Source organism: Argiope bruennichi, chromosome 1 (assembly GCF_947563725.1).
Source record: "Argiope bruennichi chromosome 1, qqArgBrue1.1, whole genome shotgun sequence".
Classification (NCBI taxonomy): domain Eukaryota; kingdom Metazoa; phylum Arthropoda; class Arachnida; order Araneae; family Araneidae; genus Argiope; species Argiope bruennichi.
In genome coordinates this window covers 72327386-72354857 of record NC_079151.1, presented here as the reverse complement: position 1 = coordinate 72354857, position 27472 = coordinate 72327386, and the positions used below count along the sequence as shown (strand labels likewise).

Below are 27472 nucleotides of genomic sequence, written 5' to 3'. Positions count from 1 at the left end.
AGAAAGTTTCAGTGCATTTACTTTATGATCAATTGTGATTTCTTTCAAAAATTTTCTTTTTGCGGCATCACTCAGAGTACCTTTCCTTCCTCTTCCACATTTATTTTCGAACAATCCATCATTTTAAAATTTTACAATGATTTTCTTGACACAAATGTAGTTTCTACCAACAATTTCAGCTGTTTCAAGATAAGCTTTTCCCTTTTTAAAATAACCTTGATATGAATTTCCTTATATCAATATTGTTTTCTCTTTGAGAAGGAATTTGTCTAATTATTCAATAATTCAGAAACGCTCTGAAAGCCATAATGGAATAGCATATCATGGAAATTACGATGTAGAATGATAGTTAAGAACAAGAGCTATCAAATGGAACATTTAAAACACAAAATATGTATGTAATTTTTTCTGTACACTCCATTAAAATCGTCTAAAAGATGTGAGAACATCCTCTGTATTCTCAATTTTTTGAGGTAAAAATCTGCATATGTTTATTTAAAATGCTTCTGAAACTTTTCAATTTAGAAGTTTTTCGTCGATTTTTCTTTATTTTTACTTTAAATTAAACCATTTATTTTGCGCAAAAATAAAAACATGTTTGCACTTCTGGGTAATGTATTATTTATGTTGGAATTCGGATTTATCAAGTAGAAGTAAAGTGTACTCTCAATTGTTTGACCACTGTATCTATGTTGGATATTCTATTTGCCTTCAAATTTTATGTAGAATATGCATGCAGCTGATGTTTCTTGCTCAGCAAATGTTTTGTGTAAATTAAGTGTTCTTAATTCCGAGTCATCATTTTTTATAATATTATATAATGGGTGAATATTTAACATTAATCATTTTAAAATCTTTTAAAATGATGCGATAAAACTTGTATTTGTTCCAATATCTTAAGATCCTGTGTTTCATAGAAATCTTCAAAATTTGATCACTTAATAATTTAAAATAATTTCTACTAATAATAAGCATGAATGTGTGTGTTGGCACTTTACAGACCAAATCGTTTGAGCAAAAGCTACCAAATTACTACACACAAATATTTGGGAGGATGGAAATGTGCAAGTCGGTGGGCTTTTCAAAATTTTAATTAATTCAAAATTAAGTTAAATTTTAGCGTTTTTCCAAAATAATTTCCGGAAGTACAGCACAAAAATAAATTTTATGTTTAAAAAATGCTTTTCTTCCATTGTTGAAAACTGAAAAAAATGCACTTTGTTTAATATCTGTGTAGTTCACAAGACGAATAAAAAAGTGAAGTTACAGTACCGCAAAATTAAAAATTTATTTGAGACGGACAATTTTTTTTTTTTTGTAATGTGATTTGTCTCTATTTGAAAGGTTTATGTACATAGTAAACAGAGCTTAAGTAAGACAATTAGCACAACATAGATTTAATGTCTATCAATTAGGTAGAATGATGGATATGCAATTATATGTAAATGACTTACCTGAAATTAAATACAACCAATATTCCCAACTAACCAGCTGGTCGCCGGAAGCAACTGTGAATAACTCCTTTAAAATTAGTTCTCTATTCAAAAAAGAAAAATGTAGAAACAATGGAAATAAAATTAAACAGAGCTGATATCATTATAATGTTTAAAGAAAGAAGGAACCATGTAGTAAACAATATATGATCATCAAATATTATTAAAAATCCAAAACACATTAAAAATTACTGATTTCGAAATATTTTTAGATTAATATAAGTAATTACAGTTCAAAATTAAAAAACTTATTCACAATAAGCAATAGTGTTTCATTTGAACAGTTTAATCAATTGGTGTACAGTTTGTCTATCAATTTTCTTTATAGATTACATGAGAAAAACAGAAGAACTATTTGAGCATGTAATATTTATGTCTGAACAGCAAGTATTCACTAAGTCAAGAACAAGAATGAGTAATACTAGAATTTCAAAATAAAAGTTCTGAGTTAGGTTTATGCATAACATATAATACATGTTTCAAATAATTTTATGAGATCAGATAAAAATATAAATGCTTTTTTTATAAATTAAAAAATTAATTTCAAAGTAATAATTATTTGTGTTATAATTTAATTAAATTTTATTACATTGTAAATTTATAAAATTATTACTCAGTCTCAACACATGCAATGAGATCTCCTATTTAAAGAATTTGAAACATGAATGATGAAAGTAGACTTCTAGAAAGCAAAGAATGTAATTATTAAATTTTGAAAAGATTTTTCTCTATAATATTTAAATTGACAATTTCATTTATGCAATCAGAAGCAAATCATTTTTTTTTTTTTTTTACCCAGCCCCAAGATTACTCCTCTGCCAGTAAAAGAGTTATAATTTCAGATCTTCTGTTAGGAATAGTTTCAGTTTTGATACACTGTCATCATTATTTGCTTAAATATATGTTCACACATAACATCAATATACATTAAATATGCTTATGAGGAAGAAAAACACATTCTTAAAGATGTATGGAAAGTTTGCGATCTATGTACTTATAGTTCAATAACTAACTGCTGCTTCAAAAAAAAAAAAAAAAATAAATAAATAAATAAATAACTAAAAGAAAAAAAAAATAATGAAATACTCTTATATCAACTAACATATATACACAGCTATTTTATTAAATGTATATTTGGACTTATTTATAAGCATCATTAACTTTAAAAGAACACTGGTTCTTTCTATCAATGTGATGAGGATATATATGGTTATTCTGCTCCAACAAATCTAATCATAATAATATTGAAATGCAAAAGTATTCTACTTGGCTACTACAGTTTTAATTTTGATGTATTTTTGTCTTTTACAACTTAAAAGCAATTAATTTAATTCATAATTAATTAATTAAAAAAGTAAATTAATTAAACAAAAACTATTCTTAAGTTAAATTTTTCATTGAATAAAAACTTTACAGAAAAATTCTTCTCACTTTTGTGACTTTTCCTTTTTCTACATTTCTAAAAATAATGCAATTTTAAAAATCATATTAGAATTATTTGTATTATTGATGTTTAATAGAAATATATTGATTTCCAGAGGAGACAATTGAAACTGTTTATAAAAATTACTAGTAAAATTTGGATGAGCTGATCTATAAAACTTAAACAATTACAAATACTTGAGAGACAATTCATCAAATTACAGATGGCTTCATTTTTCTAGACATTAGTTGGTTAAATTTCAAGTTTTTGTTTTCCTGGTATAAGAATAGCAAAAAATAAGAAAGTGCTGAATGAAAAATCTTTTATATTTATACACAGTAACAAAATGACATGCATGAAATTTATTTTTCATTTAAAAAGAACATTAAGTTTGTAAACAGCATTAGTCTAGTTAGAATTCTATTATTAAATTCTGTAAGTTTATACTTGTAACAAATGCATAGAAATGGCACTTTCAAGATTTGTAAAATGTGCTTTTCATATATTATGAACATTAGACAAAATTATTAACAAAAAATTATTGCTGCTAAACAGTGATAACTAACTTAATTTAAAGTATTTTGGAAATCTTGAACATCTCTAAAAAATATGAATAATACAGGTAAGATTATTACTACCTGGCATATTTTAAAATACCAGAATAATGTAATAAAAGTTATTCATAGATATATTCAAAGACCATTTAAAAAAATCTCAAATTAAAGAATAAGTATGTAAAAATTAATACACGATTTAATATTAAATTCCATTTATTAAGATCTTTTTAGAGAAAAAAAGAATAATAGTAAAAAATATTCATACACTTTTCATTTTTATTTAATATTAATACAAAGGAAAAGATGAATCGATTTCATGGTGCCAAGCATGTAGGCCACCTATTACATCATGCCAAGTACAAGTTGGAATAAGTTTTCTTAGCGCAACAGTAGCTTTTTGTGAATCATTACCGCGTCTACAAATGATATAATTATCACTATATCCAGTTTCATCTATTAAATTTTTCAACTCTATTAATGAATTCTCTAGTTCAAGTTTATCAATAGGTATATTTATTGATTTAGATAAACTGCATATTTTAAACTCATTAACAGGACGGACATCTAACAATATGCATTTAGAATCTTCATCAAAAATTTGCTTGAGTTTCTTACAAGAAATTCTTTCAGTATCTGGCAAAAGTGATAAATTAAAATCTTTATCAGTTGCTGGCCTATTGCAAAACAATTCATAATCAATCAGTTTTTTAATTAATGGTTCTTTTCCACATATTTCACAATCACTTTTTTTACTTCGCAATTTAAGAACTCTGAAATCACCACTAAAACCATCAAAGAGTAACATTTTTTTATAATAGGAAGGATGGTGTCCTGCAGCTATTTTTATTACTTCTAAAGCTTGTAAGGAACCAATTACACCAGTAATAACACCCAATACACCACCATCTGAGCAGTTTGTAACTGTATCAGCTGCAGGTGGTTTAGGGAATAAACAACGATAACAAGGTCCATCTAAATAATTGTAAACAGTCAACTGGCCTTCAAATCTTAAAGCTGAACCAGAAACCAGATGTTTTTTAAAAAGGACAGCAACATCATTCAACAAATATCTAGTAGGTACATTATCCGAAGCATCAAGGATTATACTATAAGGTTTAATTATTTCTTCCACATTTGTAGAATTAAGTAACACAGAATATGCACAGCATTTTATGCTGGGATTGATTTCCTTAATGGCCCGCTGTAGAGACTTGCTTTTTTCTTCACCAATAGAGTTCATTGTATGAGCTATTTGACGATGTAAATTATTTATTTCTACTACATCATGATCAACTATACCAATTTCACCAATTCCAGCTGCAGCTAAGTATAATCCAGCAGGACATCCTAGTCCACCAGCTCCAACAATCAATACAGAAGTCTGTTTTAAAGAAATTTGGCCAGAAACTCCTATTTCGGGCAAAATAAGTTGTCGACTGTACCGTGAAATATCTTGTGAAGAAAGGAAAGATTTTTTTTCAATAGTGTTTAATGTTTCTTTAAAATTATTTGTATTTTCTAAAATCGATTTCAGCCGAATAATCTCAGCATCTCGTTGCTTGATTATTTCTTTTAAACTCTTTACATCTTCCTCCATTTACACTGCTTTAAATCTACTTGTTTGTAATATTTAGTATGAAAGTAGGTAACTGTAATTCACCTTTAAAAAAAAAAAAAACGTGCATCACACCCGAAATAAAATATAAACACAATTTCCGTTACAGTTACAGAACTGTAAGAATTCTCGGGATATCAGCTGTTTCGTTTTAAATAGCCGGTTTGGGTTTGAGAGTTTCGAGATACATGTTTAGCGCGGCAGCTCTCTTGCAGGCGTGCCCGAAAAATTCCCACCAAGTGATTTGCGTGAAGGTTTCAGTGCATCTTTCAACTTGAAAAGTTTCATCTCTCCAATTATCTTAAAGCAAAAAGTGACATCATCAACTGGAATACTATTTTATTTATTTTCTTAAGATGAAATTGGCTTTCTATCGGTATGAATTGAAATTATTCCTGCTATTTTATTTGCATTCATATCTTTTTAGAATTTATGTATTTTATTTAGAAACTTCTTCATTTTATTCAGAAACTCTTAATAATTTTCCGTGCGGGATTAGAAAATTCATCTGTTCTAATGTTTTAAATGCACATGTGTCGTATTCATGGGTCTTTCTGTCTTTTAAATTACGCCGGTCTCGCCCATTTCATCCGTGCGATGAAATGTATTGCACGGTCTACTTTTTATTAAATATGTTCAAAACAGGTTAGATATGCATAAAATAAGTTGTTCTTTTGAGTAATGTGTGTCCAAACTTAATTAAATATATTTTTTCTTCTTTTTTTGTAATGTATTCCAGAAGGTATTATATAATTTATTATAGTTATGAGTCATGGATTTTTAAACCAGTTCTCTAACATTGAAGTTCACAAAATTTTAATTAATAGACAAACTTTGTGAAATTTTTGTAAAGTATATATACGATGTATTTCAGTCCCATTTCATAATGAATATAAATATTATTCAACAATAATTTATTAATAAAATTCCTACTTTGCCTGCCTCAATAAAATGTGCAGGAAAGTATGTCGGCATTTATATTGCAAACCAAATGTAATTTTTTTTTCCATGTATAAGTTTTATAATTTTTCATTTGATGCTCAGATATTGTATATAAATTGTATATAATATGAAAAATAATTTTGTATTCTTTTGAAGCTATAATTTTAATATAATGGCCAATTTTAAAGTATTTTTGATTTAGTGAGATAAATTTTATGTTTACAGTGTGCTTTCAATAGAATTAATAAATATTGAGTTTAGTGCCATTTATTTTTAATTGCATGCATCTCTTTTATCACTTGATATAGTTAGTTGCTGCATTATGAATTATTAAAATACATATATATTTTTGATGTTCTACAGTAGTAAAAAAAAAAATTATTCATTTAACTACTTCATTATTGAACCAAATAGTTTTGGTATCTATTTTTTTTAAAGAATAATTACAATTCCCAATAAGCAAATGATAATATCAATATTTCATCTTTTATCACAATTCCTGTAACTTCTTTCATGTTCTTACCTATTTGAAAATTTATTGTATTTTTTATATTTTTAAAAATTAAATTAAAATTAAAGATTATTCATAATGGAAATAGAATATCTCTAAAGCAAGCAGCTTTTTATTTAGCTTTAATTAATAATGTAAATCACGTAATCTAAATTGTCTAATAGAGCTGGTACATTTGGTTCCAAATTTTATTTTAAAGTTTGCATCAAAAGTATTTATAGAAAATTATTTATGGGATTTTCATATTTAAATAATTTGATTACATTCTTGAAGACTGAATTTAATTTTAATATTTGGAAAAACTTTTTAATAAAAGAAAATATTTGTTCTTGAAAAAGGTTTTACATTATAATAAATATCTCATTTCTATTTTGATGTTTAAAAAAAATGTGTAGAATTTATACTTTGATTATAGATTAAAAGTTAGTATATTTTGATCTTAATTTACTTGTGAAAAAAGTATTAAAATATTCAGGAAAAGTAATTTTAAAATACAATTTTATATATGTACTATCTATTGATCAAATTGTATTACAATTTGAATTCTTCTATTTCATTAAAAAATTTTTATAAATTATATAAAAAATTTTTCATGGTATCAAATGCATTCTAATGTTTTATGTATTTATACAGGCATTCCAGGATTGAGTATCGGTAAATTGAATTTTCAAGATACTCAAAATGCTGACAACAAGTCAGTAGATTCCAAGATGTTGGTTTCAGAGTTTAGTATTTGAAATCCTTATCTGAGTATATATACATATTGAATAAGAATTTTAATAAACATTCAATATGTATCATAGCCTTTATCATCCATCATGGTTGGTGACCAATCAAGCTGCAAAGACACCATTTCTTTTAACATACGGTGATGTATCATTCATTCCTATAGATCATTTAACTGCTTTTATGCCAACATCCTTACAGCAACAGCAACCTGTCTTTGCAACATCACAGATTGCTCTTGATATTTCAAATATGAAAAGGGTATCAATGAATATGTTGATGCACAATATGGAATCTGCTAACAGTTACATGCCTTTTCTCAGGAGGCGGAACTTTAATCCTCCTATATTAGATAGACAGTTTTCTAAAGAAAGTCTGGTCGAATCAGCCGGTGGCGATAGTGGTGTTTCCAGTTCTCGTTCCTCCACTCCATCTTCTGTTGAAACATCAAGTAGCACAGAACCCAAAAGTGTAGGCCTCGTGAATAATGGACTGCCATCTAATTCGTTACGTCCTCGGTAAGTATTAAAGTTTTTAAAATAATGTGTACATATGAAGCAAACGCAAGCTACACAATTCCTCCATACTTTTTAGTTTTTCATAAATAAAAAAATTATATTAAATGAAGCAAGTTGACAATCCAGTAATTTAAATATATATACTATCTATATTTCTGATAAACTATTGAATTTTTAATCTGCCTTTTTGAAATATGGTTTTTATAAGAAGAATTGATTTTAATATTTATATTTCCTTTCTATCCATTTCATTTTATGGTTTTAATGAAATTTTGAATACATATTCTTGTTTTAATATTAATATATTATCTGTTTATATAATTATTATTAAAGATATTCTTAACCTATTCTCTAATCATGTCTAATTACAGCTATTTTTTTAATTCTTAATTTAAACATTTTGCTTTTATATCTATTTTCTAATTCTGCACGTTTTTTTAACACTCAACTCTTTAGAAATCCAGTGCTTTCATCATCTATTTGTCTTTTTCATATTCCTTTAAAAAAAATTTTTAAAGAATGAATTGTTATATAATTCTATTTAAATTATAAAAACTTATAATTAGTTCAAATCAATCTTGTGTTATTTATATTTTTTTTACTTGTCTTATTTTAATTTTTTTTGTTGCAACTTTCTTATTTTAGTAATAAAATTACTAATTTTATTATATTGATCAAAAAATTTGTAGAATCTAAAGTAATGATTTGAAGTTATATTTCTTTATTAATTATATCTTTATACTTTATTAATTGTATCTGATTTGACTTTATTAATTATCTCTATAGTTAATGTATTTTTTTGAATTTACATGAGCAAGTTATTTATAAATTTTTTGTTTCCATCGATTTTTTCTAATAAGACTTTCAAACCAATGCATTTGTGTATTTTACAGGAGAAAATTTGATCATGCTAACAGTTCTCAGAGACAGAATGTTCATCGACGTTTTCAGAATCAAAAGCGTTTTCCACAGAATTCTAAAGTTCCAAATGGAAACATTCCATCAAGAAAAATTCCTCAGCATCCTAAAGATGAATGGTATAATGTGAGTTAACTTTATTAGTCCTATTTCTTCTATAATTACTTACATTTGTTGTATAAGCCTATTTTTATTTGCCAATACATAAACTTTATTAATTAATGAATATTTTGTTCACGCTCCATTAAACTTATGGGAGGGAGATCAACTTCAAACCTTGATAATGCATGGATGTTTACTATAAAGTGTCCTTGGGTCTGTGTGTTGGAGTGATTCTGGTCGGTTGCATTAGTATGATACTGCAGTAAAATTAATTCAACTAGCCTGTCTTAATGATTTTTTTTCTTCACAAATTTGAAGTTGATTAAATGCTGTAGTATTAAATAAATGAATTTAAGTTTATTAAATACAAATTAATGCATTATTAAATTCTATAGGTTTCTGTTGGTATTTGGAGCCATTATATGAAGACCAGGCAAAAAGAAGAAATGTACATAAAGAAAATGCATCTTCGCACTGCCGTACATCTACTTCTTGGTCAAATCTTTCCAAGTATATACATATTGCTATTTCTGTTTAAACATTTTTCTACATTCTTGGTTGGTTCTGTCTAATATACAATTATTCCTTTAAGCTATCCATTTTATTTATTTATAAATTTATTAAGTATATTTTAAGTCTAGAACGATATTTGATCTGTTAAAATTGGTTTGAAAGTTTAAAAACAATTTGTTCAAAAGGCATTATTACAATCCTTTGCAGAAATTAATTTATAAACACATTATAAAATGAATTATTTATTCTTAAATTGTATTAATTGTTTGTTTTATAACATAGTAACATAAAAGATTTCTAGAATTGTATAGAATCTCTGGTATTGCTGAAGTTAAATCAAAAGCCTCAATCGAAATTTAAAAAATTTTGATATGCTTTAAAATTATAGAGTAGGCATGATAAATATGCTTTAAATTTTGTTTTTGTTTCTAAAAAAAATGAATGTTTTGGAATAAATTTATTTTGTCCACTCTTGATCTGCATTAAAAAAAAAAAAGTTCCAATCATTATATAGTATATCTGTATCTTTTATGATTAATGCCACTGTATATAGTAATTAAATAATGTACTATATAATCTGTTAGCTTGCAAGTATTTGTTAAATACAATCATGTATACAAAGTTTAAATTAAAAGAATTAAATATAAATTCATTGAATGTCTTGAAATTTTATTCTTACTAAATTATGCAGCCTTACATACAATTTATAATTTTTTTGAAGATGATAGATTTTGTTCTAAATAGGGCTGTTTTTTTAAATTTTTATTTTGCCTTCAAAAAATGTGTGGTCTCCATGAGCAGCCAATATCATTGTACCAAATACCACTCGCTGGAATTGTTTAGAGGGGAAAAGGGGAGGTAGTGTACTATTTTTACTGAAAAATGAAGACAATGGTTAGAATTCTGTATTTATTATTTCTACATATTTCTGATGCCATTTTGTTATATTATAAAAAAAATAATTTGAATATTAAATATTAACGAAGTTGTAAACTGTTTCATAGAATCCTTCATTTTTCAATTACTGTATAATGTTGTTTAAGTGTTCATTTACTTACTATATTTTAGTTGCAAGATTTTAAAGCGAAAAAAAAAAATCCTTGCGTAATAGAAAAAAAAATTTAGTAGCATACAGCTTCTTGTAAAGTTATAATGAAATATTTGAAAAAGGCCTTTTAGATTAAGCTTATTATTGTAAAGTATGATAGGTTGATTTTTTGTGTTTCGTCCTAGTTTCAAAATTTACTTGCCAATTTCGTTTGGGAGTAAGGTGAGTGTACTGTTTAAAAGCTACTAAATAAATGTCTACTGTATATTGATGTTTTTAAATAAAATTTGATATCATTGCTGCTTACATTACATTAATTAATTTTAATTTATAGAATAGTAAATATCTTGGCAAATATTGTTTTTTAATTTTTTTAATCATCCAGAAAAGGAATTTTAAAATAAAATTTAAAATATATCTTAAATTCTTTTAATTTAATAAAAATATTTTTTCTTTTTAGATTGTGGTTTGAGAGTTGTTGGGTCTTCTGTGAATGGCCTTGGTACTAATAATAGTGATGTTGATATGTGTCTTGTCCTTGCTTCACCTGTAGAGGTAATACTTTCTTATAATATTTTTCTTTTTAGAATAAAATGTTAATTGTAATTCAGTGTCTTTATTTATTATACTTCTGAATTTTCTCAATTTATAGCAGAAGAAAATATTTATTAAAATTGTCTGATACAGTTTTTCTAAAATGCAGGTTCTACCTATGTAACAAATGGTTAAAACGGGAAAAATATAATTCTTTTAAATAAAATTTCAATAAATGACATTACTTTAAAAGTAGTTTTAATTCCATTTCTATTCCTTTTTGTTAGATATAGAATTTTTTACCCTTTCACAAGGCATAAAATCCTTTTGAACATGAATATGTCCTTGATGTTTAGTTTACATTCTCTGAGAAGGTGCTAATTGTTTTATAAGAATATCTTTTATTACTGTAATTTTTCATCAATTGCTTTAATAAGGATAAGTGTAATGAGAAAATTCAATAGTTTCATGAAGCAAAGCAATTATTTTTCTATTATCCAAAATATTGCAGATATGATTAATATGAGACATGCTTTTGTATCATTTAGGAAATTTGTCATAGGGTTCGGGCAATCAACAAATACTCGGTAGTTTAAAATTTTATTTTGAAACTTGATGTATCTAATGCTGCACAAGATTAAAATACTTTCATATCTAATTTTTTAATGTAAAAATGGTTTTTACCTTAAAATATACTATATAAACTTTTTATCTGAATACATAATTTTTTATCTGAAACTTTTAATCTGAATGGCTATAACTTTTATAAAAACTTTTTATCTTAAATAAAAACTTTATCAAAATGGTTTTGTAATTGAAATAAGAATATAAATTGGACCAGACTGTTTTTAAAGCAGATATATAGCTCATTTCCTCCACAACTATAAATCAAATCAATGATTGTTCCCGATATACATGACTCGCAAAAGCTCTGTGCTTTTAAAATGTGAAGGGAAAAATACAGTCTCCTAGAATCAAATATCAAGTCTATAATTTTTATATTTCCATGTTATTTAAGGAGAAAAAATCAAATTCATGTGCTTTTTAAAGAAAAATTGAAAATACGTAGAAAGGAGGCGTAGATAAAATGCATTACTAAAATTATAATGCATCAGAAATTTTTAGATCAATTAATAATCTAAAATTATTGCGTTACTTTATATTTACAATTTGATGGCATTTAAAAAAAATATTTGACTTTAATCTTTGTTTTCTCATGGCTACAAGAAATTTTAAATTAAAAGTGGGAATACAAATGGATTTTGAAAAATTATCATTACATTGATAAATTTATCCCAATTAGCAATGTAATATATGATGAAATGCTTTAAAAAAATGGAATTGAAAACAAGACTTTCAAACAAGATTGTCTTATAGAAAAGAAAAAAAAAAGTTTAAGAATATATTAGGAAAAATGGGGGAAAAAAATAAAGTCTTGCCATTGACTAGTTATTGAACTATAAATTACCTTATTTCAAAATCAGCAGCATCTATTCATTAGCTTATTAAATTTTGAAAAATTGATTTTAAAATCTGAAGGAAGTATTTTTTATAGAAATGAAGTCTCTCTGAAAAAGGTAAATTTTATATTAAAATGGTATACAAATATTTCTTGTGGGATAATTTCATCTGAAGTTGTTGTGTTGATTGTGGATTTTTTAATTAATTGGAATTTTTAAATTTTACTCTAAAAAATTGATAGCATTTTTCCCCCCCTTAAAAAAAATGTGTGTAGTTTTGTTGAATTTGGTCTAGTTTAAAAGATGATTTATATGTCATTACAATCATCTTTATCAGTGTTAAGATAAGTGTGCTTTCTTTCATCATTTTTTAAATATTGGATAGAGATGAGTTTCTTCTGTTCTTATAACAATAATTAATAAATGTTACATAGAAAAGATTGGACTTCAAAGTTCTAACATTTGCTTTAGAATTATTAGTATAAGACAAGTATATTATTATAATAGACTTTCAAAAATTAATATTATGGTCACTATTTTAACAAAATAAAGAAAATTAAAATTTGATAAATTTACAAAAGAAATGTTAATTTAATTAAAAATAAGCTGCTATATTTTTATGTTGCAATAATTAAAATAGACTTCATAATGTTGCACTTTAAAAAAAAAAATCTTAGCTGCACATGATTGAAAATTTCAGTATGTTTTTAAAAAAAATCTTTTTCTGCTTAAACCTAAGTTATTTGTCTAAAGATTTAAGCTTTAAAATATGCTTCCAAACTTAATTCATTGTTCGTTTAAAAATGTTTTACATGCCTCATTTACAGTAACTAAATTATTCCTAAGATTTTTTATTTATTATTTCTTTCAAATATATTAAATTTTTCACCCATCTGTCCCTTTTTCTGTGTTTCTAAGCTATATTCGTAAATATCTTCTAAGAAATACATATGTAATGATGCATAAAGTTTTTTACAATCAGAAAGCATGCAGTTTCTGAGCAGTTATTTAATTAGCATTTTCCATTAATACTTTCTTTTCAACTATTGATTTTAAGAAATTATATGAAATGATTTTTTTTAAAGTTACATTTAAAGCCTCTCGTTTAAAAGTAATATGAAGTCTAAATTTCAATCAATAGAAGCTGAATATATACATATTTGGTTGGATAAGATAAACTATTAGAAATATATTAACCAAATTTGCTTATTAACTTAAAACTTCTTATTACTGGAGATATTATTTGTAAAAAAAAAAAAAAAAATGAAAAAAACTGGCATTTAAAAAAAAGAGAAATAATTTAGTTGCACTGATTTCCCTTTTCTGATGACCTGTGAACGACTCTATGAAATTGTTTTTCTTCATTTAAAACATTTTTGACTGTTAATTTAAACTGTGCACTTTCATAAGCTGATATTTAGCATCTGTCAAGGGTGGTTGTTAATTTTCTTGTATAAAAACACAAATTAATCTTTCAAAATCGGAGATAGAAGCCAATTAATCTAAATTTGTAATATTAACACATATGTATGAAATGAATTGTATGTAATTTCTTTTTCATGTAAATTACACAATCTTTGGGTTTTTTTTTTTTGTACATTGTTTCTTAACTTTAATTTATAAACTCAAATAAAGTGTCACACATTAAAAGTACATAATTTCTGATCTAACTGCTTATCTAAATTTTCCTATTAGCTAGATCTTGTATTGGCTATTTAATTATTATAATTGGAGTTTTACTACGCCTTTCTGATTAGTGTTAATAGATTTATTCTGTATTACTTTTTTTTTTTAGATTGATCAGCAAACAGAAGCAATGCAACTTCTTCAGTGTGCTCAAAAACTTCTTAATCATTGTTGTAAGTAAAAACTTGATTTCATAATTAATGAATAGGTCTAAAAATTAGATTGCATATAATTATTCGTTCTATTTTTAAATTTGTTAAAGTTTCATTTGTATAATTTTAAAAAGATAAGATTTCATAAGGACGATGAATTATTAACTTGTATATTATGCTTGATTAAAATTATCAAATGGTATTTTAGGAGCATATTTTTTAGTGTCATAAAATATTTTTACTTCACATTTTTTATTTATTCAACACATTGATGCCTATGTTTATAATTTATGACTCTCAGTTTTACGCATTTATTTGTTATATCTTGGTAGTAAAAATTTTAAACTATAAGAACCATTATTTGATTGTTATTGATATTTTTGTTTACTGGAGGAAAAAAAGTTAATTTTCTAATCAAAAATGCTTGAGCTTTGTGTTGGTAATTAAATGGTAATGAATTGCATCAGGTGATGATCATTGATATTATAAATAGCAGATGTAGGTGTAAATTTTGGTGATGTGTTTGTCATTACAGAATGTTTACCATATTTATACAAGTTATTTTCTTGCTGATTTAAACTAGAAACAGCGAGAGTAATTATATCAGGGTTGCTATGCTACCGGGAAAAACTCAAAGAATTTAAAAATCAACAAAAAAAAAAAAAAAAAAAAAACTGAACAAATACAGGGAATTTAAGTTTGGCATTTTCTAGATGGGAAAAAAATATCTAAAGTTTGCAAGAATAAAAAATCATAGTCATAGCTTCTGAAAATGAAACAATACCACTCATGATTGTGTAATGCCGAAATACAGCTTTTTTTTTCTACTTTCTTCCCTTTTTCCTCTATAAATGAATCCAGTTTCAGTTTCCAAGACAGTTTTTTTTTTTTTTTTTTTTTAATGCGAGATTCCAGAAATGCAGCTAATGAACATGTGTGACTTCTGTAACTGCATGAAAAAATAGAATACATTCCTCTGTTGGATCATTCAATCTGTAGAAGCAGCACAGTAGTGTTTAGTCTATCATACTTAAATGGTTTGTTTATTATTTGAGAAACTTCCCACGTATTCAAAGTAAATTAGAGAATTTTAAAACAATCAGCTGCTCAAAATCCATATTTAATTTGAATTGGTTGGATAAATAGCACCAATCCTGATTTTGCAGAAAGGGGTTCCTCAAGGAGTTCCACAAAATACATTTGTTGCATCATGCTTGCTTTTTAAGAAGAGATTAAACCTAAATAATACAGGAAAATAGGTACTTACTAGTTATTCTGAAAGAGGGAAGCATGCAAGACTGCCTGCCAGCTCAAAAGAATCATCATTGATGTTGAATTTGTAAGGGGGGGGGGACACAATGGTGAAAATTCAGTTCAGGTTGATATCTAGTACAATGGTAGTTTTAATCACATTTAGAATATTGATTCTTGAAAATGATAAAGCATAATAGCCAGTCAATTTCGAGAAAATAACTCTGAAACTTTAAGCATAACTCATATACTAATAATGCATCACTGTGTCTTGAGTGGTATAGTGGATAAAACGTGGGCGTAACATTCACAAGATCAGAGTTCAGTTCAGGGCTAGTATTTTTTGCTTTTTTTTTCTAATTTATTAAAAATTATTTAACAATTTGCAGTTTTAATTAACGTTCTTTTTTATGCAAAAATATTCTATTAATTCTTGGATTATAATTTAATTTTTAGAAGAAAAATAATTATAAAATGAATGTGCTTTTTATAATATTCTGAATTACTTCAATTAACAATTTACTGATGGTTTCAATTAATATATTAATTTTTATATGGAAAAATAAATGTTTCTTTTAATATATGAATTATAATTTTTTTAAAAAATAAAAAGTTATGAATGTTTTTTTCTTTAAAAAAGTTAGTTAAATAAAATTTCGGATAGTTTTAACTAATGTGTAACTTTTTCAATCAAAAATGTATGTTCTCAAATTAAATCTTTCAAAAAATAAATATTCATTTGCTTAATACTTGAATTATAATTTTATTTTTAAGCAGGAAAAATAACAACAAATATAACTTGAATAATGATAAATGTTAATTAAATTACTGATATCGTAAAAATATTTAATTTTTTATTAATACAAGAGTTAGAATGATAATTGTCATAAAAACATTTCAAAACAGATATATTTTGGCATCTTGCACAATCCATAAATAATGATTATGCACAAGAGAAACCATAAAGGAATTGATTAAAAAAAAAAACTAATTTCCTTTTTCTATAAAAAAATTGGGCAGTGCACAAAGTGTAATATATGTTACTAAAAATTATGAACCATCTGCTTATGCATTTCATAACTTAACACCTGCTTTCTACTGTTTTTTATGGGATATTAACATTTAGAATGTTTGTTCATATAATTTTAATTATTTCAGTCTCCTATTCTTTAATTCAGATATAAATACATCTTTGTTGAGTTATAACAAATAATTTATCTTTATTAAAATCCAAAAACGTAAAACTTTTAACGATTTTAAGATGAAAAAAAAGATATTTTGAAATACTTTTGTAGTAAAAATTATATTTATAATTATTTTGACACTTAATAATTTAATTATAATTGTAATTCAAGAACCATATACATAAATACAATTATTTTTTTAAAAAAAATAAGTTATAACCTGTATTTTTAGAGAAAATACATTTATTTTTCCATACAAAAAGAGTAACACATTAATTGAAACCATTTTTAAATAAATTAATTTAAGTAATTCTGAATATTTAAAAAAAAATGCATTCGTATTTATAATTTTTTTTTCTATAATTTAAATCATAATCTAAGAATTAATAGAATAAATATTTTTCATTTTTTTAATGCAAAAATAAATAATTAAACTGTTTATTTTAAATAATTTTAACAATTTGCAAATTATAAAAAAAATTATAAAGAGTAAAATATACTATCCTGGATTGAACTTGGGTCTTGCTGCTAGTCTAGTTCCCCGCAGTCTCTTGAATGCTATGCCAGCACCTTATCCACTATACTGTTCGTGCCTCTGCAAAACAACATATTATTAGTGCATAAGCTATGCTAAAAGTTTGAAGACCATTTTCTTGAAATTGACTGGCTATTATGCTTTATTATTTTCATGAGTGAACATTCTAAATTTATACTACCATTATATTAAATCTCATCCCAAACTTAATTTTCAACCTCATACCCTCCTCTTGTTAGTATCTAAAAGGAATACAGGAAAAGATGTCAAATTTAATGTCTGAAAATAAACTGATTTCGAACTTTTTAGTTAAAGAACAATCATTTAAAGCTAAATTTTTACGAGTTTTAAAAATTGGTGCATCACATTTGTCCTTTAATGCATTCGATGATATATCAATAATATTTTCACTGAAAGTGAAATAGCTAAAAAATGTTTGTTAGGCCCTACAAAAATGCCGCACCTTTTTTGTTACGAATTTTATTATACAGAGGAAAAAACGGGGAATTTTTTTTCCAGTTTTGAGTGGCAACCCTGTATAAGCGGAACTATGTGCATCTAGGATTCTTCTCAATTGTAAATCTAAAAGCATCATTAAAAAAGCCATCAGATGGGAAAGAGAAATTATATTCTTTCTACAGATTAACATTTTTCAAGCAAATTTCTTGTCAAAATTAGTAAGCAAAGTACTTGAAAATGATTTTTATTTCCTAGTGTTAATAAAAATAATATAATTAAATTACTTTCATGTTTGAAAAATAATTTTCTTCTAAATTTCTATTTTATTTTTTATTTGAAATTTTAAAAAATGGGTTGTTTTTGTATAAATTGATCTTACTTGTTCTAAAAGTCTAAAACTGAAAATGTATCTCTTTCAATGAGCATTTTATATTTTGAGATAATGTTGTTAACTTAAAGTTTATTGAAAATTTTACTATGGTTAGTTTAATATCCTTTAAAAAAATGTTCATTTATCTAATGTCATTATATTTAGGATAATAGACCATTTCTGCTTATTCCATAGATTTTACTATTTTAGTTTGAAATTTCAATTATTAATCAATATGGAAACAGTTTCATTTTTTTCCTTCAGGATTTAAATAAGAAGCAAATATTTAATGCATATTTCAAATACACTAAAAATTTGAAAAAAAAAATTTTCCCTTTATGCAAGAAGCGAATAAAATATTCAATAATAAATTTGAAAATGTATTAAGTTATTTTATGTTACTGGTATGGTCATTTTCAGAATTAGACAATACATAAATCTGAGCAGAGAATATTCTTGCTGTACTAATTTGATGTTTGCTTGTAATTCAACTATATATTTAAAAAAAAATTGTGAAAAAATTACTCTTCTCTTTCCTCTAGCATTTGTGATAAGTACAGATCTGATCACAGCAAAAGTACCAATTCTGAAGTTCACAGAAAAGTATAAGTGAGTTTTCTATGTACCTATTTTCAATTATTCAGCTTTTACCGTTATATTTCTTATTGTATTGATTGTATCATTGTAGAAAACTTTAAGCTGGTTATAAGATTTTTGCAGAACTGTGCTTGGCTAGGAGAAAATCTTGCCTACATTGTTTTTTTGGGGGGGAGGTGGGGTGGAACTTTGAATTCCCTCCTTCTCCATTCTTTTAAAAATTTCCAAAACACATTTTGTTCATAAAATTGCATGAATATATATACACACACTAGCAGTACCAGCACAGTGTTGCCTGTGGCATAACATCAAGAAAAGGAAAAATTAGCTTTAGACTTAAATCTAGTCTCCACCCTATATAACATGGGAATGTCATGAGGGATCAAAAAGACATTTTAAAATCATCAAAAATAACTACAAAACAATTTTTTATAGCACAGTTTCAAAAATATTTAAGGCTAAACTTTGATATACAGTGATTTGATGCCATGTGAGGTTGGGTTCATTATTTTCGATTAAATTTTTTTACATGCATTTCATTTTATTGCATTTGTCTTTTTTTCTATGTTTCCGTTAATTTGCTGCAGCTTTCCTCGGAACCTTTAGATTGGAAACGCTATTGCTGCCGTTCTCGCTACAGTCAGCCATTTTACAGCTAAAATTTGACGATAAACTATTTTTGGGGTGAAAATGAATGTATATCAATGCTGTTCCATGTTTGGACTGTTAAAATGGTTTCAATTTTCCCTTGCTAACAACATGTGCCTTTTGATACATCTTTCAATTTTAAAGCTGGCTAAGCTTTGATATCCAGTCATTTTGTACCTTGCGAGGTTGACGATTTTTCAGTGACGCTTTTGCTACCATTACCCTATTGCTGCCGTTCTTGCCACATTCGGCCATTTTGCTAACATTTGACAAAAAATTATTTTTTAGCGAAAATGACTGCATATCAAAGCTGTTCCTAAAGCTGAATAATATGGGCAGACTATAGACATTGCTCCTATTCAAACAGAGGCATCATTTCTGTAATCCACACATGGATCGAAATTCAGAGTGGTGTACTCCTTTTCGAACCAAATATCAAGAACATTTGTTCTTTCAGTTCTTCTCCTGTGTCTCGAATTTTAAATGTCTTTCTCTGTCAGCAGATAGGCGAGATTCATTCTGTCTCTATAATTCAATTGCAGTCGATTTACAGAGAGATTGTTACTCAGCAGAAGACTCCTTTGATGAAAGTGTGGGCATTCTTTCTCTGATATTCACTAACCTAACGTTTCTTTCCTCTACATTTTCATTATCGCACAACAAACGAAGCGTTTTGGCATTTAATGTGCTCTGGCCAAAGTTGAATTTCCTTCTTTTGGGGATAATGAGATTTGAATCGCTGTTATTTCGCGAGTTTTTAGGGTTTCAACATACAGACGCTTGCAGGAGACTTCATTTTATACTATGTATAGATAATATATTGTTGTGAATAAATTCCTGTATCCCCCCCTCCCCATTTTTTCATTTATACTCCAGTTGTTGATTTTGTTTGAAAAGGTAGGACAAAAAAAATTTTAAATTAAAAATTATCAAAAGTTTGTCAGGCTTTTTTTTTATTGTTGACATTCATTATTAATTTTAATAAAATGTAAATGATTATGGCCTAAATTTTGCCAGAACATAAAATCCTATCTTTATTTTGTGTTCTTAAAAAATTAGTGTCAAGGGAATAATTCATATTTTATATTTTTGCAGCAACATCCAAGTCGATTTAAATATTAATAATACTGTTGGCATTGCAAATACCCAACTTCTAGGAACTTATAGCCAGTGTAAGTATAAATCTTTTTTTTTTTTTTTTTTTTTTTTTTAAAGTAAATTTTTTTATCAAAGTAATGTTTAAAATTCCCTTGGCCATTAAATATGAAATGTTATGGTGAACATAGATTTCACACAAGTCCTAAACAATTATGTTGTATATCTTAATTGATTTTGATTATTAAAAATTTTGCTTGCTTTGCGTATAGATTTTAACTGATATAGAAATGTTTATCTTCAAAACTGACTTTGTTTAATTCTCAAATGGCGAGCTCTTCCAGAAACACGAAATTTGAGGATTTGGAATACTGATATGTTAATAAAAATGTATTTTCTTTTTTTGATTAGTTAATTTATATTTCAATATAAATTAACTAATCATTTATATTAATATTAATTTATTTAATTATATTTCTTAATTTATATTTCAAGATAATTTGTGGAATGATTTTTATTTGCCATTTCAGTGCAAGCTACATATTCCTTATTTGTTTCACTTAACATAAAATGCTTTCATTTTGCAGTAGATTGGAGAGTTCCTCCTTTAGTACTAGTCATTAAGAAATGGGCTCAAGATTGCAAAATAAACAATGCCAAAGAAATGACTCTTTCTAGTTATTCACTTGTGTTAATGGTGATACATTATTTGCAATGTAAGTAGCATCTTTATATAAATATTATATGAACTCAATAGTTGCATTTAAACTTCAAATTTATGTAAGCTTCTTATTATAAATCTAGATATGCATTGAGAGAATCAAAATTATGGATATTTTGCAGGGAAAAAAATAAAACATTTATTGTTTTTATGAATTTTGAAAAATTTATTTGACTGAAATTCTATTTTTGATGCTTAGTATTCAACCAAAAGATGCATTGTATTCCTTCAATATGTTGTGAATATTTTAAGGAAAATATAAATAGGTTATGCAAATTTTTTCCTTTAATAAGACATTTAATGTCTCGTTAAAGATCAAAACTTCTAGTTTATACTTTAGAGGACTGTTTCTAGTTTAAGAGGACACATTACATTTCCAACATTAAAAAAAAAAAAAAAAAAAAAAAAAAAAACTTATTTTCTGTATTATTGAAAAAATTTTGATAGTAAGTAATATAACTTTTTTTTCCCAATAAAATCATTGCAAAACGGAAAATAACTTTGTTCTTGCTCTTAAAATTAAAATTAAAATTTTTGAAATTTGAACAGTTTTCCTTTAAATAGCATTTGCAGATTCACTAAAATTATATTGCACAAAATTGTGCAAGATTTTGAAGATTTTATATTAATTTTAATATTAAAAATATTTTCACTATTATGTATTGTGATAAACAAATTTAAGTTCTTGGTACTAAATTTTTATTATATATAATATAAATTAAGCCATTGAATGCTTATTGCATGCACAGTACTATATATACACAATGATAAACATGAACATATAAATTGAAAGCTCTAAGGTAGAAATGAAGCATGAAGCCCTTCTGAAATTTTCATATATGTATATATTTTATTTGTTTTATTAATAAAAATGTAAGTTTCTGGAATATTAAAAATACAAACTATTAACTATAGTGCTATAATTAAAGTAGTGCAAGAATAATGTAATAAGTTAATTAAGTGAAAATTGATATTGACCAGTTTTTAAGTAATACGTATTCTTGATCACTAACAGTAAAATTTAATTCAGAAATGCATATTGCAATTTTTATATTTTAGGAAATTTTGTTATTAAATATTTTTATTTGCAGTATTAATTTCTTAGTTGTGCAAATTGGCTTATGCTAATATTGCCATGAACTACAAGGAATCGATATCTTGTGTTTTGATTTTTTAAGTATTTTTTTTTAATTACTGTTTGACTCCTTTTTTATGCTAAAAATTGAATTAAAAGAATTTTTAATTTATGCTTAGTTTTCCTATTCCCCCCCCCCCTTGAAAACTGTAAAACTATGTATCTGAGAAAATAGAAGGACCATGATGATCTCGTTGTAAGGTCTCAGCTTCAGAATGTTTCAGGTTCGAGACTGATTCCACTGAAAAACTGTCGTGTAAGTGGTTCTGGTATATGTTAAATTCGTCAGGGCCACACGTCCTCCTGCTGGTGTGGTGTGGAAGTTTAGAGAGGGGTGGTGACGTCCTCGTCATCTGTCTATGGTTCAAAATTACAAAGTCCATCCCAAAATAGCCCTAGTGTAAACAGGATGTTAATATAACTAAACAGAATTTGAATGCATTATAACATTGTAAAAAATAGTATAATAAGTTATATATATTTAATAAAAGTTCAGATTTTTTTTTTTTAGTTTGAAAATATTGTATTCATTTTTGGCCATTTTAAAATGTATGAATTCAATGCTTGAAGATGGGATCTGATTAACTATGAATATTGTTACAAATCTAATTTTGCTACCCGGCACGAATAGTGTCATCGTGGGAAAAACCGTTGTAAGATCTGTCCTGTGCGTGCTGAGCATGGCGACCATTTGGCGTGTTTGGCGACTAAATGGATAATACTGGAAAGTTCGAGAACTTTCACGATCCATCCACTAAGACCCGAGATACAGCCAGGTTCGCCCTGATTGGTCTGGAAGATTCTAGCCCCGCCTCCCGGAACTATAAGAGACGGGCATTCTGAAGCTGTAAAGAAGTCGGGTGTGACAGTAGTCGGAGTCGCCGACAAGTAAAAAATAGAGGTTTAGACAGCAAGCAAGCTGCTGCACTAGCGATTAAATGCCCTGCGGTATTACGATCGATTGACGGTATTTGTAGAAAAAAATTTTGTTACAATATTTTGAACTTGTTTAGACATCCTCATACTTAAGGATCTTTAAATAGATATATCTGAAAACTTCTTGTAAAAATTCTTCCTTTTTCATTTCTGTTATATTTTGCTCATGTTTGTAAACTAAATAGAATGCATACTTTAGGTGGATGTGATCCTCCTGTCCTTCCTTGCTTGCAGAAATTGCAATCGGTAAGTTTTTTTTATTTTTCTAAAAGTTTAATTAGACTTTTTTATTATTGAATATTTTAGTATTTTAATATCAAAAATAAAGTTTAGTTTCTGCAGGTTATTTTGTACAATTATATACAAAGCATTCAAATTACGTTTATTTTTATAGCGGCGTGATCCTGGAGATTATTGGAAAAGCCTGATACCTTATGGAGATAACAGTATTTTCCGGTCAAAAAATACACAGTCTCTAGGGAGTCTCTTGTATGGGTTTTTTGAGTACTATGCAGATAAGTTTGAGTAAGTTGTAAGTTTAATTTATTGTACATAATATATCAAATATCAGTTTTCTTCATTTATTGTAACATTGCATTGGTTTGTCTTTAGCTTTTCAAAAGATGTTATTTCTGTTCGCCTGGGATGCAAACTCCCAAAACAAGTTGCAATGAATTTCAGATCTACAAAGAATAAAAGAGGACACTGGAAGTTTATTTGTATAGAAGGTATGCGTTTTAAATTTTACTGTAGCATTAAATTTGCTCTAGTAATAAGGAGTATTTTTACAGAATAAGACCAGTTGCTGCATTTAAAACTATGAAATATAATAAAATACTTTGTAACCAAAAATTTGTTCTTTAGATTTAATTTTTTAATTATAATTTTAATGAAAAATTATGTGATTTTGACATCTTTTCCTTGGTAACTTCAGGAAATATTATGGGCAAAATTATTTTTACATCACTGAAAATCCAAAATTTGTTTCCTATGACAAGAACTTAATTTTTGTTCTCTAATTTTATTAAACTTTATGTAAATTTTAGTTTGGTAGGGTTCCCCCCCCATAAGATATTTAAAGCATGATTTTACTAATTTTTTTGTGGTAATTATAGATAAAATTTAATTCCAAAAGAAAGAAATTATAAAAATGTGTCTTCTAAATACAATTGCTTGTTTTCTATTGTGTATTAAAAATTCATTATTGCTCTTTTTTTAACTTGAAGATTGGCTTGCTTATAATACGAGAAATTTTTAATAAATCAGTAAAAAGATTTTAATTATTAAAAAAGTGAATTGTATTTTTTGTGTAGTATGAAATTATTTGATTCTACACAAGAAAAATTCTAAAATTCATTGATTTCACTTAATTATTTTTTATATTTTATGAACATGTTTTGATTCAGCAAACAACTTAGTTTATTGGAGTTGAATAATTTCCCATTTAAATTTTAGGGAAGATAATTGATAGCATTAAAAAGAAAGTGCTTATCTCGATGAACAGAACCAGTGTCAGATTTATAAAATAATATTGTCTAATAAATTTTAATATATTTCATAGAGGGTGACCACAAAGATAACATATTTTATTGATATATTTTCCCAACCAGTTGCTTGCTAAAAATGGTCAGCTGACAAGAACCGAGTAGATTAGTAGTGGAATCGGTAGTGGGTGAACTTGTATACAATGAAGATCAAATCAGATTGGAGCCTTCATCTTTGCCTAATCAGTAAATTAGCCTCAAACAGTGAATTTTATCTCCGCAAATACCTCATTTCTAGTTCCCATGTTGTATGCAGACATCTTTTCAGTCTATTTCTATTTCGTATTCATATTTGAAATAAGATTACTGACTGTCTGGCTTCTGTTTTATTGCTGGTTAAAAAATGATTTTGCATTTTTGTAATGATTTATCAATGAATATTAAAATCTAATTTTTATAAGAATTGGGTTCATGTTTTGCAATTGTTTGTTTATGCACATTATACTTGATTCTTTTTAAAATTAAGATATTAGAAACTTAAATGATTTTATAAATCTTCATTCTATATCATTTTAAATAAATTTTAAAATGTACTGTACGATCCAAATTAAACTTTTAAAATACTGGAAGTATTTTATTATAAGAAACTAGAAAACAAAAACATATTTTGGTACGAAAATAGTATTTGTAAAATATAACTGGAAAAGGGAGTTATAATTCATAAAACTTCTGACCATTTATCAACTTGTTTGTATGTTTCATTAAACCAAATAGCTGAGAGCCCATTGTAACTCTAATGGATATAACACTGAAATTTCTGACTGGACATAGGATAATTTTTACAGTAATGCATTTTTTAGATTGCATATCCATATTTGCAGTGTTTTTATACCATACATTAGATAACTGATTAGAACTAAATGAAAATTTGTAGAAACCTTTTCATAGGCAGATTTTGACAGAATCGGGAGTATCTATTATTTGCTTTAAGGTGTTACAAATTACTTGAGATTAATCTTTATTGATTATCTGATGTAATGTTTTTGCTGGCATCAAAAGGTTCAAGTGCATTTATTTAGAATATATATGTGTGAAATTCAATCTCTTATTGCGGTTTTATTATGTTGACAAAAGATGTGCAACTTCTAATTTTTAAAATTAAATATATCATTAGTTTGTATAACATTTGATGTGTAAACTGATTTTTACCATTTTTTCAGAGCCTTTCAATAGAACAAATACAGCCTGTGCTGTTTATGATGAAGCATCATTTAACAGAATTATGAATGCTTTCAAAACAACTTGGCATTGCCTTAAAGAAAAGAAAGAATTATCATCTGTCCTTGGTGTTCCAGCGTGTACTTATGAAACGGCTGTTAAAAAAGGATCCTAGAGTACCCCCCCCCCTTTTTTTCTTACCAAGTGTTTTGAGAAATACTTTGCTGTTCTGCTTGATATCAAATCGGAGATCCTGCATAACTCATATGGAAGTCATATATGCTCAAAGCTGTAATGTAAAAATTAAGTACCTCAGATAATTTATTTTGTTTAAACTATTAAACATATTAGCTTTTCTGAGTAAAGTGGCTTTAAAATAATTCTAGAATAAAGATAAAAAGTGTGGAGACTTTTATTGTGCAGTTAGATTATTTTTTTTTTTTAATTGTATGATTTGGAGCAGTTTAAGTTTCAAATGTTCAATGAACGTTAAGTCCCTGTCTCAACCTGTATATAAGCTGATAAATAAGATGTATAACTTTATACTGTTTGTATATTTTACTGTAAGTAGTTTAAAATAAAGAATTCTGATTTAATATATTTTCTTTGACTGTTCTTTTAAACTTTCATTAATTACATAAAAGGAAGTGTAATTTAAACAATAGTTTCAACAATAAAAGCTGTTTATTTCAAATATTAAATCAAAATTAGTATTATAATCAACTTTTATTTTCCAGACGGTACAATTTATTGAAAATGCATTTATTTTCTATTAAGCATTATATTTAAAGGATAAACAATAATTTTTTTCAAATAAGATGTAAAATAGTGTAATTATGTGATAGTGTTATCCAATGCCAACGCTAAAACTCTTGTAGTGATAGATACAATGAAACATTTGCGGCATTAAGCTGAAAGCCAATATTAGAGAATGCAATTCTATTGTAATGAAATGAATGAATGAAGATAATTTGTAATTATGTTTCAGTTGAAATAAATTTTAGCTAAAATAGTAGTTTTTATATAATTTGTTAACCCATGTCTATATATATTATTTTAATGAGCATTATACAATGCCTCTTTATTTCCATTCCCTTATATGATTTCTTAAATAATGTCCTTAAGAAATTACATATTTCCAAATTTTAAAGAAATTGGATATTAAACATAATTTGCCTTAATTTAGGCATTTACATGCAAAAACGATGGGAAATTTATTAAATTAATATTCAAAGATATGTTTGAATCTAAATATATCTAAACATTAAAAATCTTTTAATTAATAATATCTTCAGTTGAATATGCTAGATTATAAATATTAAGATAAAGTAAATCTTTAATATTTGTTTATTAAACAAATATTAAAGTCAGTAAAGAACAGTTTAAAAAATTTTTCCAAAATGAATAATAAAAATAGGTGTGGTGAAAATATTTCTGATGTTTGGTAACTTGATTGTAATAAAGTAGGAAAATAGTTCATAAAAAAAAAATTCAACATGACAGTCATCTGTATTTACGAATGAGATTCAGCATTTAAGCCTCAAATTGTTTTATTTTAGATCATAAGTTTTGATTACCTAAGATTAAATTCTTACTAAGCAATACTGTTATCTCTAAAAATTTATATAAAAGCTTAGTTCT

General features: G+C 26.1%; 2 protein-coding genes across 3 annotated transcripts; one reads left to right on the top strand and one right to left on the bottom strand.

Moving 5' to 3' along the window:
- Positions 1-3731: 3731 nt before the first annotated feature.
- LOC129965287 (adenylyltransferase and sulfurtransferase MOCS3-like) lies at positions 3732-5201 on the bottom strand. Its single transcript, XM_056079169.1, has one exon. The coding sequence runs from the start codon at positions 5068-5070 to the stop codon at positions 3760-3762; it is 1311 nt and encodes a 436-aa protein (XP_055935144.1). The 5' UTR covers positions 5071-5201; the 3' UTR covers positions 3732-3759.
- Positions 5202-5329: 128 nt separating this feature from the next.
- LOC129965260 (poly(A) RNA polymerase GLD2-like) lies at positions 5330-26427 on the top strand. 2 transcript variants are annotated; one of them, XM_056079168.1, is made up of 13 exons: positions 5330-5464; positions 7175-7785; positions 8679-8829; positions 9201-9315; positions 10827-10921; positions 14156-14219; positions 18540-18606; positions 20338-20414; positions 20925-21053; positions 23329-23375; positions 23524-23654; positions 23742-23857; positions 25834-26427. In XM_056079168.1, exons 2-13 carry the CDS (start codon positions 7334-7336, stop codon positions 26004-26006), a joined length of 1617 nt encoding a protein of 538 aa, XP_055935143.1. In that variant the 5' UTR covers positions 5330-5464; positions 7175-7333; the 3' UTR covers positions 26007-26427. The 2 variants fall into 2 exon arrangements, with proteins under 2 accessions (XP_055935143.1, XP_055935142.1); XM_056079167.1 differs by lacking the exon at positions 5330-5464 and adding an exon at positions 5543-5733.
- The last annotated feature ends 1045 nt before the right edge of the window (positions 26428-27472 follow it).